General features: G+C 30.6%; 2 protein-coding genes across 5 annotated transcripts in view; one reads left to right on the forward strand and one right to left on the reverse strand.

Moving 5' to 3' along the window:
• The window catches only part of LOC120767228 (bone morphogenetic protein receptor type-1B), a 239,536-nt gene extending 226,968 nt beyond the window's left edge, over nt 1-12,568 (forward strand). For both annotated transcript variants that reach the window (XM_040093053.1, XM_040093054.1), the window contains 2 exons: nt 9,754-9,941; nt 10,025-12,568. In XM_040093053.1, coding sequence (XP_039948987.1) covers nt 9,754-9,941; nt 10,025-11,296 — 1,460 coding nt within the window. In that variant the 3' untranslated portion in view covers nt 11,297-12,568. The remainder of the gene's footprint in view (nt 1-9,753; nt 9,942-10,024) is intronic.
• A 4,852-nt stretch (nt 12,569-17,420) lies between these two features.
• LOC120767387 (troponin C) overlaps nt 17,421-19,000 on the reverse strand; it is a 42,704-nt gene continuing 41,124 nt past the window's right edge. For all 3 annotated transcript variants that reach the window (XM_040093395.1, XM_040093393.1, XM_040093392.1), the window contains one exon: nt 17,421-17,715. In XM_040093395.1, coding sequence (XP_039949329.1) covers nt 17,687-17,715 — 29 coding nt within the window. In that variant the 3' untranslated portion in view covers nt 17,421-17,686. The remainder of the gene's footprint in view (nt 17,716-19,000) is intronic.

The following is a 19,000-nucleotide window of genomic DNA, read 5'->3' on the forward strand; positions in this document are numbered from 1 at the left end:
TCGGACTGTTATAAAACGCAAAAAATATAATAATTATTAGGTTAGATTAGATGACTGATTTAAAGAGATCGCTCATAGAAAAGAAGAACTCCTATGTTGGAACTTATAAATTAGTAAAACGCTTAGTAGTCAATATAATTTTGCACAGGCCTTTAATTTCTACTCATGCGAGTTTAGTGGGATGCCTCCCAAACGCGGGACAGTCAAAAAGGAAGTGTTGAGTTGTTTCACCTAATCTTCTTCCATAAAGTTTCTTAGCGTCTAGTAAGATTCCCAACTTTACAGCATGGACTTCAATAGGGTCATGGCCTGATAAAAGCCCTATAACGAGGGAGAGGCTAGCCTTGCTGAGGGAAAAGAGATCATAAGATATCATTTTTGCGATAGATCTTTGGCAACTCATGTAACGATGGCGGCCCAGAGCAGGTGAAACTTCTGCGAAGCCCAGCTAGTAGTGGAACAAAAGAGAACTTCTAGGATGGCCTTAATTGTTACCTCATCATGTTTAAAATTCCGCTGTGGCCTGGCATCCATACCAGTCTTATCACAAAGACACTCGATATTATTGATAGCGAGGTTAGGCACTCTTTGATCAACCCTAAACGTAAAGGCGCTCACTACCCCTCTCCTCCATCGGCTTCTTCCCACCCACAACTCCCGCGCCGGTATATGGACTGAGAAGGAGCCGCCAGAGTTCGGTTTGGCGACTCCTTAATCCAAGTGATCCGGTTTGAAGTCAAAGTGTGTCAGGATATCCAAGAGACACGAGTTTTTTATAGTAAGAACACACATTCTCTGAGTCTGATAACAACTTCATGCACCTTCCGGTTTTCTTAGACATATTTGTCAGTAATGATCGAAGCAATAAGATTTTAACAATACTTTAAAGCCACTTCTTCCTCCCTGCCAGACACCTTTTTCCAAGGTCAGCCTGGAGATCGGCTACGGGATCAAGCAAATCCAAAATTTAAAAAAATTTATCATCTGCTCGTGGAGATTTGTTGAGTAGTGTTATTAGACAGAAACCATTTTTCCTGCTTAGTTTATGAAGTAATAATGCCTTTCCATTAAAACAGATCATGCCAATTCATTAAGACAATGTATTATTCATCTTGCTGCTCAGCGGCTTCAACAGCTTCAACAGCGACTCAAATGTCAACTTTGAGCTAATAAAATGTTTACGAGCTTCTAAGTTAATTACCGCACCACGCGTTTATCAATGTCTAACGCGCTATTATCTTAAGTGGAAATCTTGCAACATGCCGTCTTGTTGCAACAGCGAAATCACATCGTATTATGAATGGTGGTCGCGTAGGTGTTGGGGCTAAAGTGTCGCTTTTATAGCTGCCACGTAATTGACACCTCGCCAAAATGACAAATAAATACATACATACATGATTATGTATATGTGTATGTCTATGCGTGTATGTGCATATAGTGATTGCATCCATTGAATATTGCCAAAGCAATATTAATAGCTTAAAGTTGTTAATTCTATGAGACTACAAAGTACTGCTTTTAAGTACATATATGTACATACATACATGCATACATACATATATACAAATGTACGGATTATTTCTGTATGTTTGTTCATTTTTATTCCTCTCCAGCATTTTTTGTTCCCATACACTTCCACATGCTCTGCCTCGTCAAAGTGTTGCATGCGTTTGTGTGCTGTTGTGTTGCATGTGTGCCACTCTTAAGTGCACATAAAAATTGCCATCAAACAACAAACAAGCCATTTTTATTGCTTTCGCGCACATATGGAGCTACAATTTAATTATTGTCACAGCAGCAATAATAATAGCAACAGCAACAACAACAAAAACAACAGTAAATTCTATTGCGTTCGCACAAAGTTGCATGCAGAAATGTGAGCATACACATACAGATGTGTGAGTGTAGTGCCAGCACTTTGCTCGCTTGTGATTTTTATTGACTTCATTTGTACTTTTTTTCGTGTACTCGATTTTATTTCCTACGCACACACGCTCACAACGCCTCCTCAAAAAATCGCCTAATTCATATGCAAAAGCATACACATTCATATTCATACATGTAGATATGTACATGTATGCGCATGCATGTGTGTTTGATTGTTTGCACGATCGTTTCATTTGGCTCTTCGATTTGCGCTTCGGCACGTTCGTTCGCCTCAACGCTATTAAATCCGGTTGTAAATTGCCAATACGCGTTTTCATTCATAAAAATAAAGTCATTATTATTATCAGCGGAATTTGTTCAATTAGCTTTTTGCTTCGTACTTTGCTTGGTTTCATTTAGTTCAGTTTTTTTTTTGCATAAAAGTACTATGCGGGAAAATTTTAGCTATGAAAGATTGCAGATTTATTTGATGGATGATTAATTAACAGAGTTGCAAGGGTGTTATAGGTGTTAGATCCTTCTTCTTCGTAGACACCGCTTATGCGGTTATAGCCGAGTTTACAACAGAGCGCCAGTTGACACCTCGCCTTCTTCCCTTTTCGCTGTTTGGCGCTAATTGGAGATTTCAAGCTAAGCGAGGTCCTTCTTCACCTGATCTTTCCAATGGAGTGCAGGTCTTCCTCTTGCTCTACTTCCTGGCAAAGCTGTTTAGAATGTAGAACATTTCTCGCATACGCTATTTTTTCGTTATTTGATCTCCTGTAATATATAGGCATATCTTCAATATTTTTTTAAAATTCTATGTTGTTGCTTTCACAAGAGAGCAGACGCGAGCAGAGAAATGGCGAATCGAAGACAGCTATAACCGTTTTTGAGCTAAGCGCGGTTGGCTTTAGCATAAACGACTTTAAAAATTTGTTTTTTAATAAATTAATTACTGTTAATAAAAACAGTCAAATAACTGCAGCCAAAGCTTTCCAAATAGCAACAAGCAAAATGCAGCTTATACTTAGCCATGTCTCACTGGGTATCCCATAATACATAAAGAAATGTAGTGCGTGACTTGCGTTGTTGGTTTTTGACGTGTATGTGGAGTTTCTAATGCTCTGATTATTTATGTATTTTTTATTTCCATTATTTATAAATATTAACTTGCAAATCGAGGAAAGCGTATCGCATGCCTGTGGCGCTGCCAGCGTGGCTGCGAATCGGAATTTATGCGTAATTTTTCAAATTGTTTGCAAATAAGTATAAATGTGTTGGAATTGGTTTTTCTGTAAACAAATAATGCATTTTATAATATTTATGTCTGCGCTTCATGTTTCATTAAATATTTATACATTTTTATAACAATTTAATATACATATGTATGTATGTATGTATATACGTATGTATGTATGAACAAAGGCATGTTAATCGTGCGATAAATGATTAATATTAAAAACATAAATGAAAAAAATACACTAAAAATAAAACATAAGTAAGTTAATTACAAAAATTAAAATTTTAAATTTTTTAAACCCTTTTTTCAATATTTTTATTTGAAATTTTTTTAAATACATTTTTTTTATTTAAAATTAGAAAAAGAAAATTTAAAAAAATGTATACATACATACATATATGTATTTAAAAAAATTTTTTTATTTTTATTTGAAATTTTTTTAAATCTTTTTAAAACATTTTTTTTATTTAAAATTTGGAAAAATAAAATTAAAAAACTAAGTATATATTTTTTTAGTTTTCGGAATTAAAAATTAATTCTGTCAAATCAAAAAATAAAATAGTTTTTGCAACTAAAGAAATAATTTTAACGAATATTATTCGTCACAAACTTTATATTGAATTCAAATGTTAAAAGTATTGTTGTGATTGTATTTATTATATTTATGTAATTATTGCTGTTTGTTTTACACCAGGTTACGAATTTTCGTATTAAAAAATTTAAATTAAATATTTTTTACAAAATGTTTAATTGTTAGTTCAAACAAAAATTTTTTAATTATTAATTTAAAAAAATTTCAATATTTAATAATAATTTTTTTTATTAATAATAATAATTTTATTAATTTTTAATTAATAATTTAAAAAAATTTCAATATTTATAACTTTTTTTATTATTAATAACAATTTTATTAAAAAAAAAAAAATTTATTCTTAATTAAAAAAAAATAATTTTTAATTCGCAAACAATTTTTAAATTTTTAATTCTAAAATACAGTTTTTATCAATCCGATATTAGAGATTAAAATTTTAATTTTTAATCCGATTTAAAAATATATATTTTTTCAATGCTGTCTTTAATATTTGTAATTTTTTTGTACTATTTTTAAGGTTATTATATCCGTTTATGGCTTTCTAAATTAACTAAGTACATCAAAAACTTTTTCTTAAAAAATAAAAAAAAATGCTATTGTTAAAAAAATCTAAACATTAAGAAATTTACTTTTTTCACTACGATCATACCTGTACATATGTATGTATGTACATATGTATATGTAATCATTCTGCGCGCCAACACACATTTTTTTAATCATTGTAAAACTAATTACCGGATGCTGCCTCTGATACGTGTGCCACCAGCAGCTTCAAAGTAGCAACCTGTCGAACCAGCAAAATCCAGCAAGCAATAGCTGACAAGCAACAAATCAATGTCAAACGATGACTATTTATTTTTCTCAATTTAATTTTTTTATGGCCATAATTTTTTTTATAGCAATTACATTATAAGCATTTATTGTCACACTGCAGCAATCAATGCTCGTAAAAATTGTTAAAAAAAAAATTAAAAAATATTTTTGCTTGTCAATTTTTTGCTTTCATATTTAATTTGCCATGTAAATATTACTTTATTGTCACTGGCCGAACATACCAAGTCACTTTATTGCCACACACGCGCACAAGCGGCTGGCAATGGGCGGCAACAAGAGTCTGTGAAGCAAAATTTAATATGCATATGATCTGTAGATACATAAGTATATACATATTTTTATATGCATGTATGTATGTATGTGTTCATACTGGCCAACACTCTAGTCGATCCAGCTGACGATAGTGCATATTTTACATGTCAGCAATTTCAATGGAACTCCGATAATGATTTAATTGCCATTTAATAGCGCATATTTAATAGGATTTGAAATGGCAAGCAAATACAAGAGAAAAATTGCAACAAAAAAAAGAATGAAAAAAATATAAATAACATCGAATTATTGCTGAGGCTTTATTGCTCTGTGTGCATTTATTGCTGTTATTACATTCATATATATTAATATGTATGTATATTCATGTTTAGATGGCAGATAAATGCCGCAAACCAAAATGCCGACATGTCTTGGAAGCTGCAGCTATTTCCATGACGCCTGCACGCTAACACCACGGTGCAGCGCAGTGCGTTGTATGCATACTTTTTGTAATGACTGTGTCTTTTTTTTGCACACACAAAAGCTCACTTATGCACTTGCAAGCACATCTGTTTGTTTATACATACTATAATTGCATGTTTCTTTCATATTTGTATGCACAAATATACATGCATACAGACATACATATGTATTTATATATGTATGTATAATATATTTGTGCTCATGGAATGCGGCATTTTCATGGTTTTACTTACTTAGTCGTAGAAAAAGTGCAAGTTATTGCTATATAAGGCATTTTAATGGATTTCGAATGAATAAGTACTTATGCATGCGTAAATATGCATTTATGTGTGATTTAATGCATAACTTTTTATTTATTTTAACATTTGTAAATATGCATTTCTTGCGCTTTTACTTGGTGAGGTGCAACATTTTTCTGTTCACCTGCGTTTGCATTTTAATCAATTCGCTAATTTACTTGAAATCGCGTTGCAAACTATTTTAATGGGAAATACCAATGTTATAATTTTTTATTCATTTCTAATGTCTTAATTTAATTTACTTTTGCTTCTTATGTATGGAAGTGAATATCGAAGTCGATAAGCCAATAAATTTATTTGAAAAATGTTAAGCAAGCAACACAAGCAGCATGTGAATGCACACTGCAAGCCAACTAACCGTTAATTCACTGGTTAATTACCCAAAAATGCAACAAGAGATGACGTTTCCAATTGATAATTCTAACCGTAACCGGGCAGGTGGGGCAAAGGGGTTATAAGTTGGATGTGTTAGATTCCATGATAATCCTTTCTGCATATTTACTAATAATTCAATTGATAATTCTAACCGAAACTTTTGGACAGGTGTGTTCGTTTATCTTGTTACCATTTTGAAAAGTCATTTCAAAATGCCACTCTCATAAAAACCTTCGCCCCTATTGGCAAGAAAACTAGGACAGTTAATTTTTAAAAGCTTTTCTTGAGGCGAATTTTTCACTAGCAAAAGAAACCAGGTAGTAATCAATTGGTGCCAAGTCCGGACTATATGGTGTATGCATAAGAATCTGCCAACCAAGCTCCGAGAGCTTTTGACCAATCACTATTGATGTGTTTGGCTTTCTTTTTATTTTGTGTGTTTTTTTTTTTGCTGATGTCCGTTTTCGACGGGTGCTCAAGCATTGCTGAGTGAAGAAATCACAAAACTGCCTGAGAAGTTTGTTTAGTACGAAATCTTATCTTCCCAACGTCATATAGCGTATCCCGATCGCACTTAAACAAGGCGAGATTAGACTACTAAAGCCATCTTTTAGAGAAATAATGTATTTATTTTTACTAGATCCATATTATCCATAGACTATTTAAGGGGTTAATTGGGTAGGGTAAAAAACAGCTCTTTTTTAACAATTTTTTTGTCATATAAAAAATGAAATATTTTATTAGAATTTTTTATTGTTAGAAACATACACTATTAACAAAGAAATTCTGAAATTTTTGGAAAAAAAAATATTTTAAACTAGACCATTGCGAAGCCATTTCCGGTGACCCTCGGAAAAAAGATGAGCCCGAGTTGGCAGGATAAGTCCTCCAAAGTGAAAAAAATATTTGTTTTAGTTGAAACCTTAACTTAGAACTTGGACAAAGGAAAAAAATTAAAATTCGATTTTTGGCTGACATTTTTACAAAAAAAAATTAAAATTTCAGTCAAAGTTTCTCGACATTTTTTTTTTTTTCAAATTGTTGTAATCGAAAAAAATCCTTCGTGCAAGTCTTTTAAAATTTTATCTCAAAGACCTGTGTAAAATTTCATGAAGATCGTTTGAATAGTTCTCGAGAAATCTAGCCAACCGCCTTCAGAAACACAGTTTCGAAAAAAACGCGTTTAAAAACGGCGCATTTAGGATCAACTTTGTACAATATTTTAGAGGTGTTGTAGAATTTAATAAGACAATAAAAAAACGATTTTTTGAAACCCATAAACCCATGTAACGCCCTCAATAACTTCAACAGTTAAATCTAAATTATACTATTTTTCAATTCTCGAAAAGTCAGAAAGTCATATATGACTACAAATAGAATAAGAAGCTCGACTTAATTTTGAACTTATTGAAGGTTCAAGTGCTTTTTAGTGGCCCTGGTTTGACTTAAATATATGATTAGTTTTCATTCAAAACATTGTTCCCAGTTGGGTCGTTCTAGATTACAAAGCATTTTCAGCTAGTTCTTTGATTATTCAGGATATCCATATAAATAGAAGATCTCCTTCTTTCAACGAGCTTAACTTCATCTCTTGAATATATGATACTTTGTCATAATTCAGAAATTGATGATGAAATGTAGTTAGATCTGTCAAGGTCATACAAAAATCTGTAGATCATCAGTGTTTCAAATATTTCGCAGAATAAGAACTGCCACTGATAAGGATAGCAACATACATAGCTTTCTATAAAAACTTTAAACAAATTTTTAGTTTATTTTTTGTAAAAAACCATGCATTCTATTGCATCTTATTTTATGCTCTCATTTCTTTTGTATTATGCGGGAATTCTTAAAGCTACAACTTCAAACAACCAATGCACTTCCCAAAGCTATTCAATAAGTATTTCAGATGAGGAAATGAAAATTGTTTTTCCCAACTCCAAATCGAATGCTTTTCCTGTTGTAACACGCTGGCGCTCACGAAAGCCAATAAAAATATAAATTTTATTAATAAAAACAATTATTACACAACTCAATAAAAGGCAATGAATACAATGATGAGCGTGGATTGGTGCGCTGAGGTGGGCTGGTGGGGTACTGTGTCTTCCAAGTAGTGGTGTTTACAAGAAAACATTCTGGCATTTCTATTGTAAATTCCAAAAGCGTCGCCGCAAACAACGCTGGAAAGCAGAAAATGAGAAAAAAAAACATAAAAATTCATGCAACAAATGTACAACAACAAGAGTATATATATTTATGTGCGATTGTCTGCTTGTAGCATAAAAAGTATTTCAAATGTTTTGTGCATTTTGCCGTCGGAATGTATAAATCGAAAAAGAAAGCAAATAAACCGACAGCAGCAACTTCAATAGCCGCGGAAAGCATTTAAAGAGAGGAAGCAGTTGTCCACACTGTGGCGCTTTAAAGAACAACACACATACACATATTTACAATATTTTTATTTGTGCATACAATGTACATAAGTATGTATGTACATACAATCCGCTTGCGTCTATGGTGGTTTTTGTGCGGCGGCACGCGCATAGAGATTTCATGTGGCGGATCGCCATCAACAGCACGCCTGCAGGCGCATTGCCTGTTGGCTGGCCACGATCACCGATCACCTCTAACTAACCATCAGTTTGATAATAGTGCGGCCAACTTTGGCGCCACTGTTTTGCCAGCGTTTATAAGACACAGTGCTGTGTGTGGTGTGTTGCATTGTGTCGACGCTGATTTTTTATGCGACTTCTTGTCACTTGTATGTACATACGTACATACATATGGGTTTGTACATATGCATGGTGTCACGTATGTATGTGCATTTGTCCAATACGCACGTCCGACACAGTTTTTAAACGCTTCTTGGATGTGAGTGGGAACATTTCGTTTCGTTTGAAGTTTTTCGGCTAGTGTTTTTGGCTAAAAGACGTATGAAGAATTATAAAAAAATGTGGAATGAAAAAATAACTAAATTGAGAACAAAATCAAAATAAAAAAATTAAATTATAATAAAATAATATTTATGAAAAATTAAATTATATTTTTTCTATAATTTTATTATTTTTTTATAATTTTTGTTTATAAAAATTTATTTATTTAAAAAAAAAAATATTTTTATGAAAACTTTATTTATTAATTTGAAATTGAAAATTTTGATTGTTTTTGAAATTGATAAATTTTATTGAATCGGAATTTGAAAAAGTATCAACATACCAAATCAAAAAAGTAGTTTAAAAGAAATATAAAAAATAATTGATCAGAAATTGTTTTTAAATACATTGCTTAGTTTTGATTTTTTTTGGCTCAGAAAGGGTAATGTTTGCAATTTTTTTCTAGTTACAAATAGTTGTAAATTTTCAAAAATTACAATTTTTTATTTTAAAAATTATTATTTTTTATTAAATTATTTTTTTTTTTAAAAAAAATATTTTTTCTTAAATTATTTTTTTATTTAAAAAATTTTTTTGAAAAATTTTTTTAAATAAAAAATAGTTTAAAAAAAAAATTTTAATTTAAGCTTATTTTGTATTCTTATTCGGTTTTAATAATAAAAATATTAATAATAAAAAAATAATATTATTTTGTTTTGAAGATTTTATTTTATGTAAAAATTTCCGATCTATTTATATTAAAATAAAATATTTTTTTCATATATGTATAATAAAATAATACTTGGTAAAGGTTTTCGAACTTCCGAACTATTTTATATATTATATTTAAATCCAAACAATTAATAAAATAACATACACGTATGTAAATTGCTTGATAACCTCTTTTCACACCTACAACTCTCATTCTAATTCTAGCCCGCACACTGAGTTGTTATTGCGATGGCAGTTGTCCCGATAATGTTATAAATGGCACATGTGAGACACGTCCCGGTGGTTCCTGCTTCAGCGCAGTCGAAGAAGTCTACGATGAGATCACAGGCACATACGAGGAGGAGCGAACATATGGTTGCATGCCGCCAGAAGAGAATGGCGGGCTGTTAATGGTGAGTAGCATAACACAGATAAACTTTTCTGATTTCTGCGACTTACAACTATACTAATACTTCTCTGTTGACTTTTTTTGCAGTGCAAAGTTGCCGCTGTTCCCCACCTGCATGGCAAGAATATCGTCTGTTGTGATTCGGGCGATTTCTGTAATCGCAACATTCACCCCGAATACACACCGAAGAGCACCACCACCCCGCCCGAATTGCCAGTAAGCTCACAATCCATACATTACCTGCTCATGCTGACCTCACTGACTGTCTGCCTGACGATATTTGTGGTCGTCCTGCTGATATTCTGTGTAATGTATCGACGTCGCGAGAAGCAAGGCAAACAGCCGCGTCTCATCAGCTCTATGTGTAACAGTCAAATATCACCGCTTTCGCAATTGGTCGGACAGAGTACGGGTTCGGGTTCAGGTTTGCCACTGCTGGTGCAACGCACTATCGCTAAGCAAATACAAATCGTACGCACTGTGGGTAAAGGACGTTATGGCGAAGTGTTTCTGGCTAAGTGGCGTGATGAGCGTGTCGCTGTCAAGATCTTCTTCATGACCGAAGAGTCTTCGTGGTTCCGTGAAACTGAAATCTATCAAACTGTGCTTATCCGACACGAGAATATACTCGGTTTCATTGCGGCCGACATCAAGCACATGGGCAGTCATACACAAATGATGCTCATCACCGATTTCCACGAGAATGGCAGCCTTCATGATTATCTGTGCACATCGGTGATTACACCGCAAAAACTGCAATTGTTGGCCTACTCACTCGCCTCGGGTTTGGCACATTTGCACGACGAAATCGTCGGTACACCCGGCAAACCGGCTATAGCGCATCGCGATATCAAAAGCAATAATATACTTGTAAAGCGTAATGGTCAATGTGCAATTGCCGATTTCGGACTGGCCGTTAAATACACCTCGGAAATGGATGAAATACAAATCGCACAAAATTCACGTGTCAGTACGCCACGCTACATGGCTCCGGAAATGCTCAATCAGACATTGAACCAACAACAATTTGAGGAATTCAAACGCGCCGATATGTACTCGGTCGGTTTGGTATTGTGGGAGATGTCCCGACGTTGTTACACACAAGTGCCCGGTTCAAATACGACCACGTGTGAAGATTATGCATTGCCCTATCACGATGTGGTGCCAGCTGATCCCACATTCGAGGACATGCACGATGTGGTTTGTATTAAGGGCTTCCGACCGCCAGTGCCGTTGCGTTGGCAGGATGACGATGTTTTGGCGACCATGTCGAAGATCATGCAAGAATGCTGGCATCCGAACCCGACGGTGCGTCTGACGGCGTTACGTGTAAAAAAGACACTCGGTCGTCTGGAGTAGGCTTGACTTTAGTCGATCAATCAATAGCGTTACGCCGCAGCAGCGTGTAAAATATGCGCAAAGCGGGCGATCGCAATAGCCATGCTACTAAAGTTGCGTGACAGTTTTACTTTTAAGTGATTGCTTTTTTTAAGTTTTAATATTAAGCTTAATTTTAATTGTGCGTAAATAATTTTAATACTAATTTTTTTTAATCAAATTACTTTTAAGCTTTTAAATTTACTCTCAATATGTAATTGTTTATATGAGAAACGCTTTGTAAATTTTCAATAGCATTGTAATGTTTTCGTTGGCAATAATTTTATCCTAGCATAAGTTTTAGTTTACTTTTTCTTAAGTGAGAATGTGCGAAGTGGAGTGTAGGCAGCTTTTCCGTACTGAAATAAGCTCTAAGAGCTGCAAGAATAATATTTTTTTGTAAAACAGCTTGCGACTTTTCAAAAAGGTTTAGCTAAGTTTTTTTTTTTTATTTTGGAGAATGTTAAGTTTTTTATAGAAATGTTAATATTTGTAACAGTTTAATTTCTACACCGCATTAACGCTAAAAACTTGTCAAAAAAATGTCTAATTGAAATTAAATATTGCAATCTATCACTTCTAATATCAATTAATTTTGCATGTGCCTCTAAACGCTTTGTTATGTTTACTTGACACTGAAAACTTATCGATAACGTTAAATCACTATTCGCTTTTTTACTGCGTAGTTTATTAAAAGTACATTAATTTTTTACTATTTCTGTTCTAAACATTTGATTTTTTATACGGTGGCCATTTGAAAGCCTAATCTCCATTGTTTTTTTTAGAGACACAATTTTTTATGTTTTATAAATATTACTATACGGAAAACGTGTTTCTAACGCAATTTCTATTAGATTATGAAATGAAATTTGAACTACTTTAAGTAATGTTGCCAAAATTTGTTACTTTCATGTTTATTGCGTATTGAATTTTGTTTGATTTTACTATTTTCTTTTTAAAACGTATAAAATTGCAAGTATGTTGCAGTATATGTATTAAAACGCTTAAATATTAGAGATTTGGCCTTAAAATGGTTGTTATTGCCTTAAAATAGCTTTGTTACAGCATAAACTATACAAACTACATATTACTTATAAAAAATAAACTAGTTAGTAAAATTTGTAACTAATTGTCAGTGGAGTCTTTATAAGCGAAAAATGTGCCAGCAATTAATTAGTAAACAGTTTAAACAAAGTAATAAATAAAATTAAAAGCAAGTTTTGTGCTAAAAATGCACTAACATACTTCTTGAAACAATTGCCTTAAAGTTTTTGAGATTTAAAGAATGTCCGCCAAGTGTCACCTTAAAAGTGTAATAAAAATAAATAAAAAAAAAAGTTGAAATTTAAAGTGCGAAAATAATAAATCAAGTAATATAAAAATAAAAATCAAAATCCTAACAGCTTCAAAAATTTGGAATAAAACGAAATATAAGAATGCAGTTAATAAATTATAACATATTATTGTTCAATAAACAAAAAATTCACTGAAAAAATATAAAAAAACTTAACATTAATTAAACCAACATCGAATATTGAAGAGCAAATTGAGAACAATTTTTAAAAACAGCAAAATATTCAAAAAGTATCGAATATAAAAAATCCGAGCGAAAATTTATAAAAAGCAAAAATATAAAATATCTGCCTTATTTTGCATAAACATTTTTCATACGAAGCAAACTATAAAAACGGAATAATAAATGAATATAAACGTGAAAGAAACTAAACTAACTTCCAGACACAATTTGTTTTATCAAAAGCTGTTTTTTCTAAAATTTACGAAAACTTGGTTTTTAACTTATTCATACACAAGAGTTGCAAAATTTTCATATTTTAATAAATTACACAAATTTGTTAATGTAACAAAAATGTTTGTATAGCAAAAAAAAAAAAAACACAAACGCAAGAAGAAAACAACCTTGGGAGTTTTAGACACCAAAAGTAACTTTAAGCTTCGACATAGCCCTTGTCTAAATGAAATGATTTCAAACTCAAGTTTTCGTACACCAGAAAGAGTGGGCGCTCAGCTCACTTGCCATGAATAACGATAAAATTATTTTAAACTTCACTGCAAGCTTGCCTCATTTAATTTCTTTCCGTGCTGTAAATAGTTTTTTATTTAAAATAATTTAAAAAAAATATAAAAATAATCTTAAAAATACGTATAAAATATATAGCTTGTAGTAAATACTGTAAAATAAGTTTTCAAAAATTGTTCTAACTGATATTGTTTGTTGTTTTGTTGTACTAAAGACGCTTTGTAACACTTACAGTGCTTTACTGCTGCTGCAAAAAAATATATTAACTACAATGAATTAAACTAATCAACAATCAACGTAAATATTTTATTGTAAAACTTTGTAAATATGGGTTTTCTAGTTGTGTAGTACAAGAAGAATTCGAAAAAAATTATTTTACAATGTAAAAGATAAAAAAATTGCAGCTAGTAAGTTATATAAAAATGAAATTCAATAAAAAATAACAAAAAATATACTATTTGCATATAAGCAAACTTTATTTGTATGTATGAACATATTAAAACCATATAAAATTTTACGTTTAACATAAAAAATATAAGTGAATAGCCCATAAGTTGATGACATAAAATAGTGCCGTCAGATTTCTGGCTAATTGTACATGTAAAACTAAAAAAGTCTTAATTTGTGTCTTTTAGTAGACACTAGTAGTTCATAAGCCATATTTACGAATAATATACATAAAAACATTATATTTAATGCTTAATTTATGTAAATCATTTACACATAAATAGTTGCAATGCAGTAAGAATTTACTTGACGATTGCAAATTCATTAAAAAAAAACAACTAAAACAAATACAATTATACAATATATTATATAACGATATAAATATGTTAAAATACAATACATTTAGTATTCTGTATTTATTTAAATTTAACAAAGTAGCTGATAAGTTCAATTATTTCAAAAATAAAAATAACCACACAAAAAAATTACAAGAAAAAAATGTTGTTTTATTACTTTATTTATTTACTTATTTTCAGCAATTTTCTTATAACAGGTAAAAGTTGGCGTTTTCTTTAATTTCAGGTTTTCTTTTCTTATCTCTTCATTTACTTTATTAAAAAACATGCAAAAATACAACAAAGTTTTTAAATTTCTCACCTTTTGTGTAGAAAATATTTTTCATTTAATATTTTCTGCATGTTATTCGCATCAATTCAATTCGAAAACTTTACAAAAAGTAGCGCTGTAATGTTACCTTTCATATGCCACCTCAATCATTAAAATCGGTGCACATTTGTAGAAGTTATCGCATTTAAAAATTTTAATATTCCCGCCTTTTGCATAAAAAATATTTTTCATTTAATATTTTCAGCATGTTATTTGCTTCAATTCAACTCGTAAATATTACAGCAATTAGCGCTGTAATGTTACCTTTCATATGACACCTCAATCATTAAAATCGGTGCACATTTGTAGAAGTTATCGCATTTTTAAAATTGCGTGCAAAAAAATTAGTCGGCATTGATAACCTCCTCCCACTGTGAACGAGATTTTTGTGCGACACGCCGCAATGTCACAAAACACCAGGCGACCAGAATCAACAGCAGGCGGCTGCTAATTTGCCGGAAGCACCCTGTGGCGCAAAAGTGTTGCATACCTTAAGGCGCTACGTGCAGGGTGCACTTCCGTGTTTCGTATTTCTGCATGCTAGCACGTATATGCACATAACTCACGCAATTTTGCACGGATTTCGATAAAACAGGTGTCGTTGGAAAGCTGATGAATTGGCGGTTTTATTTTGATGAACAATTATTTTTAATATTGTATAGATATTTTTTAAATTTATGTTAACTGCACACTTTAAGTGTTGGGTGTTATCTGCTGGAATATTTTGATTTAAGCGTTAAATATGGTAGTTTAATACCTGAAAATGGTTACTTACTGTGTCTTAAGTGCAAATATTGTTTTAAGAAGAATATTAACTTCTTAGCGGGCATGTGTGGTGATATATACAACTTCTATGGCAGTTAATTATTGCCGCCGAGCTATGTATGTTCTTAAAGACATTTTGCTGTAAATTATAACAAAGTTTGCAAAAAATATGCATATGTATGTATCATATATACATATTTATTTATCATATATGTATGTATGTATATTTTTTGTTTATAACATGAAATAAAGTTTTGTCGAGAAATATTAGTACTTTTTTTAATATTTTTGGTTCTTATTAAAAATTTTGATACAAATATCATTTATATGGAAATATTTTGTTTAGAAATATTATTTTTGCTAATATTTTTTGTTTTAGTTAATAGTTTTGATACGAAAATTACTGATATGAAAATATTTGTTGTCAAATATTAATTTGTTTAATATTTTCGGTTTTAATTAAAAGTTTTGATACAAAAAATATATTAAAAATATATATTTTATTAGAAATATTATTTTTTTTTTAATATTTTCGGTTTTAATTAAAAGTTTTGATACAAAAAATATATTAAAATATATATTTTTTAGAATATTTTTTTAATATTTTCGGTTTTAATTAAAAGTTTTAATACAAAAAACATATATAAAAATTATATTTTTTAGAAATATTATTTTTTTTAATATTTTCGGTTTTAATTAAAAGTTTTGATACAAAAAACATATGAAAAATATATATTTTTTAGAATATTATTTTTTTTTTAATATTTTCGGTTTTAATTAAAAGTTTTGATACAAAAAATATATTAAAAATATATATTTTTTAGAATATTATTTTTTTTTAATATTTTCGTTTCTAATTAAAATTTTTGATGCAAAAAACATTGCTATGAGATTTATATTTTTAGAAATATTATTTTTTGTTAATATTTCTGTTTTTAATTAAAAGTTTTGATACAAAAAATATATTAAAAATATATATTTTATTAGAAAAAGTTTTGATACAAAAAATTAATTTTTTTTTTTTTTTTAATATTTTCGGTTTTAATTAAAAGTTTTGATACAAAAAACATTGATATGAGATTTATATTTTTTATAAATATTATTTTTTTTTAATATTTTCGTTTCTAATTAAAATTTTTGATGCAAAAAACATTGCTATGAGATTTATATTTTTAGAAATATTATTTTTTGTTAATATTTCTGTTTTTAATTAAAAGTTTTGATACAAAAAATATATTAAAAATATATATTTTTTAGAATATTATTTTTTTTTTAATATTTTCGGTTTTAATTAAAAGTTTTGATACAAAAAACATTGATATGAGAGATTTATTTTTTTTCTAAATATTATTTTTTTTTAATATTTTCGGTTTTAATTAAAAAAGTTTTGATACAAAAAATACATATGAAAATTAGAAAATATATATTTTTTAGAATATTATTTTTTTTAATATTTTCGGTTTTAATTAAAAGTTTTGATACAAAAAATACTGATATGAAAATATTTTCAGAAATATTAATTTTTTAATTCTATTGGTTTTAGTTAAAATTTTTGATGCAATAATATTTATATAAAAATATTTTGTTAAGAAATATTAATTTTTTTAGAAAGTTTACAATTTTTTATTGAAAATTAGAATTTTTTTATTGAAATTTAGGATTTTTTTCCATATTAATGTTTGTTATTTTAACTTTCGTTTCCGAAGGTTTTCAAACAACTATGATACTTTTTTTGTTTTTTTTTTATTCTCAAAGGCTTCTGCAATCGCCTTTAATAAATTAAAATTTTTATAAAATTTATCTATGCTGCAAAATATTTCTGTATACAAATTAAATAATTAATAATTTCTTTTTGAATATTTTTAGCTTTTAGTATCAATTAATATTAATTATAAACAAATATACTTACAAATGTGCGCATTAATAACAGCAAATCCCATATTCTCCTCACCACACTACATTAAAACTAATTATACACACCCACCCAGCGGCCCGACCGCCCACCTACCGTTCGTGCTTTGCACAAGTGATGACTTTGGCATTTCGAAATAAATCGCACACACAAACACACAAACAAGTTTTTGGATCATTTTTATTACATACATACATATGTATGTACATACATATACATATGTAAGGCCTATAATAGTTTATATGTATTTATATATACTCGAAATAAATATGCATAAATTTATAATTAATTTCATTTTAATACACACATTTGTTAAATCAATGACTATAACAACAAAAACAACAACAACAAGTAGAACATACAAAACGATCCATAACAATTTGCTCGTGTGTTTTTATTGTTGGTATTTATTGCAGTTTTCCGCTCCTTCATCTTCATCCTCGTTGCAACACTAAGCGTGTGTGTGTGTGTGTGTGTGTGTGTGTATATGTATGCAACATATAAGTATATAGGTAGGTACGCGTGTAGGTGTACATGAGCAGAATTAATCTCCAGTCATCATCTCCATGAATTCTGTAAACGAAAACAAACATTTCAATAATTTCGGCACAAAATGAAAAACTCAATTGGCACAAGTGGCAGCTAATGTGGTTGTTGTTGTTGCTGTTGCATTGTGGAACTATGTACAGCATGCAGATTTCAGTTAGCGCACTTGTGTGCTGCAGCAGTGCTGGCAGTCAATAAATAATTAATTATCTTTTGGAAAATTTCTCAGGCAAATGGCTTTATTTATAAGCAGCTATTAACGGTATACCATACTTACAGCCGATTTGATGGAATCATTTAATTTGGCAGCGTTGGGTAGTTCCAAATTTAGCTCGTTTTTTATGTGTTTTCTTTTGCGATATTTATATGTTTTTATATGGAATGCTTTGAACATTCCGCCGCACAATTTTGGCTAATTTTATGGCTGATGTTAAATTTATTTTTTGTATTTTTTCGTTTTATGCACTTAACGGTAGTTTGAAGTAGTATTTTTAATTTTTTTTAACCTAACCTCTAAAGGCCGAAGCAGGACTGTGATGGCCTCAGTGCTGTATTGGTTAAAGAAGTTCAATATTACTACACAGCACCTGGATTCTAGACCGATTTCGTTTCGGCAGGCATTCGGAATATCACTAAACATATGTATTTCTGCCATAATAAATATTCTCGTAAAAGCTAAAATCACTATGAGTCGGTTTAAGATATGTAAGTTCCTTCATGTATCGGCTTGCAAGCAACAAAGATTAAAGGGAAGGCTCGACTAAAGGCTTACTATTACCGGGTAGGTGTACTTTTTTCAATAGAATTAACGTGTCAAGCCGCCATGTTATTTTTCTTCAGTATTTTTTGGCATCTCAACATGGAAAGACTATTACGTCCTTCCCAAGCGACATCGCTTCGCTCTATGGGCTTTTGAAAAGTTCCAAGAAGGCCCGACGTTTTCGAGCCAAATTTTGTTTAGCAATGAGGCTCAATGGGTATACAAACAAGAAATATTGGCGCATTTGGGACGAAAAGCAACCTGAAGAGATTCAAGAGCTGCAATTTCATCCAGAAAAAACAACGTTTTGGTGTGGTTTGTAGGCCGATGGAATATACGCTCCAAATTTCTGCAAAACTGATGCCGGTGAGAACGTATCTGTCAATGGCGACCATTATCGCGCTACGAGAACTAACTATAACGAGTACTTTATGCCTGAAATTGAAGCTCGTGACTTCGACGACATTTGGTTTCAACAAGATGGCACTACTTCCCACACATCGCATCAATCAATGGATTTATTGAGAGAACACGGTCGGCAGATAATTTCAC

Source organism: Bactrocera tryoni, chromosome 2 (assembly GCF_016617805.1).
Source record: "Bactrocera tryoni isolate S06 chromosome 2, CSIRO_BtryS06_freeze2, whole genome shotgun sequence".
NCBI lineage: Eukaryota > Metazoa > Arthropoda > Insecta > Diptera > Tephritidae > Bactrocera > Bactrocera tryoni.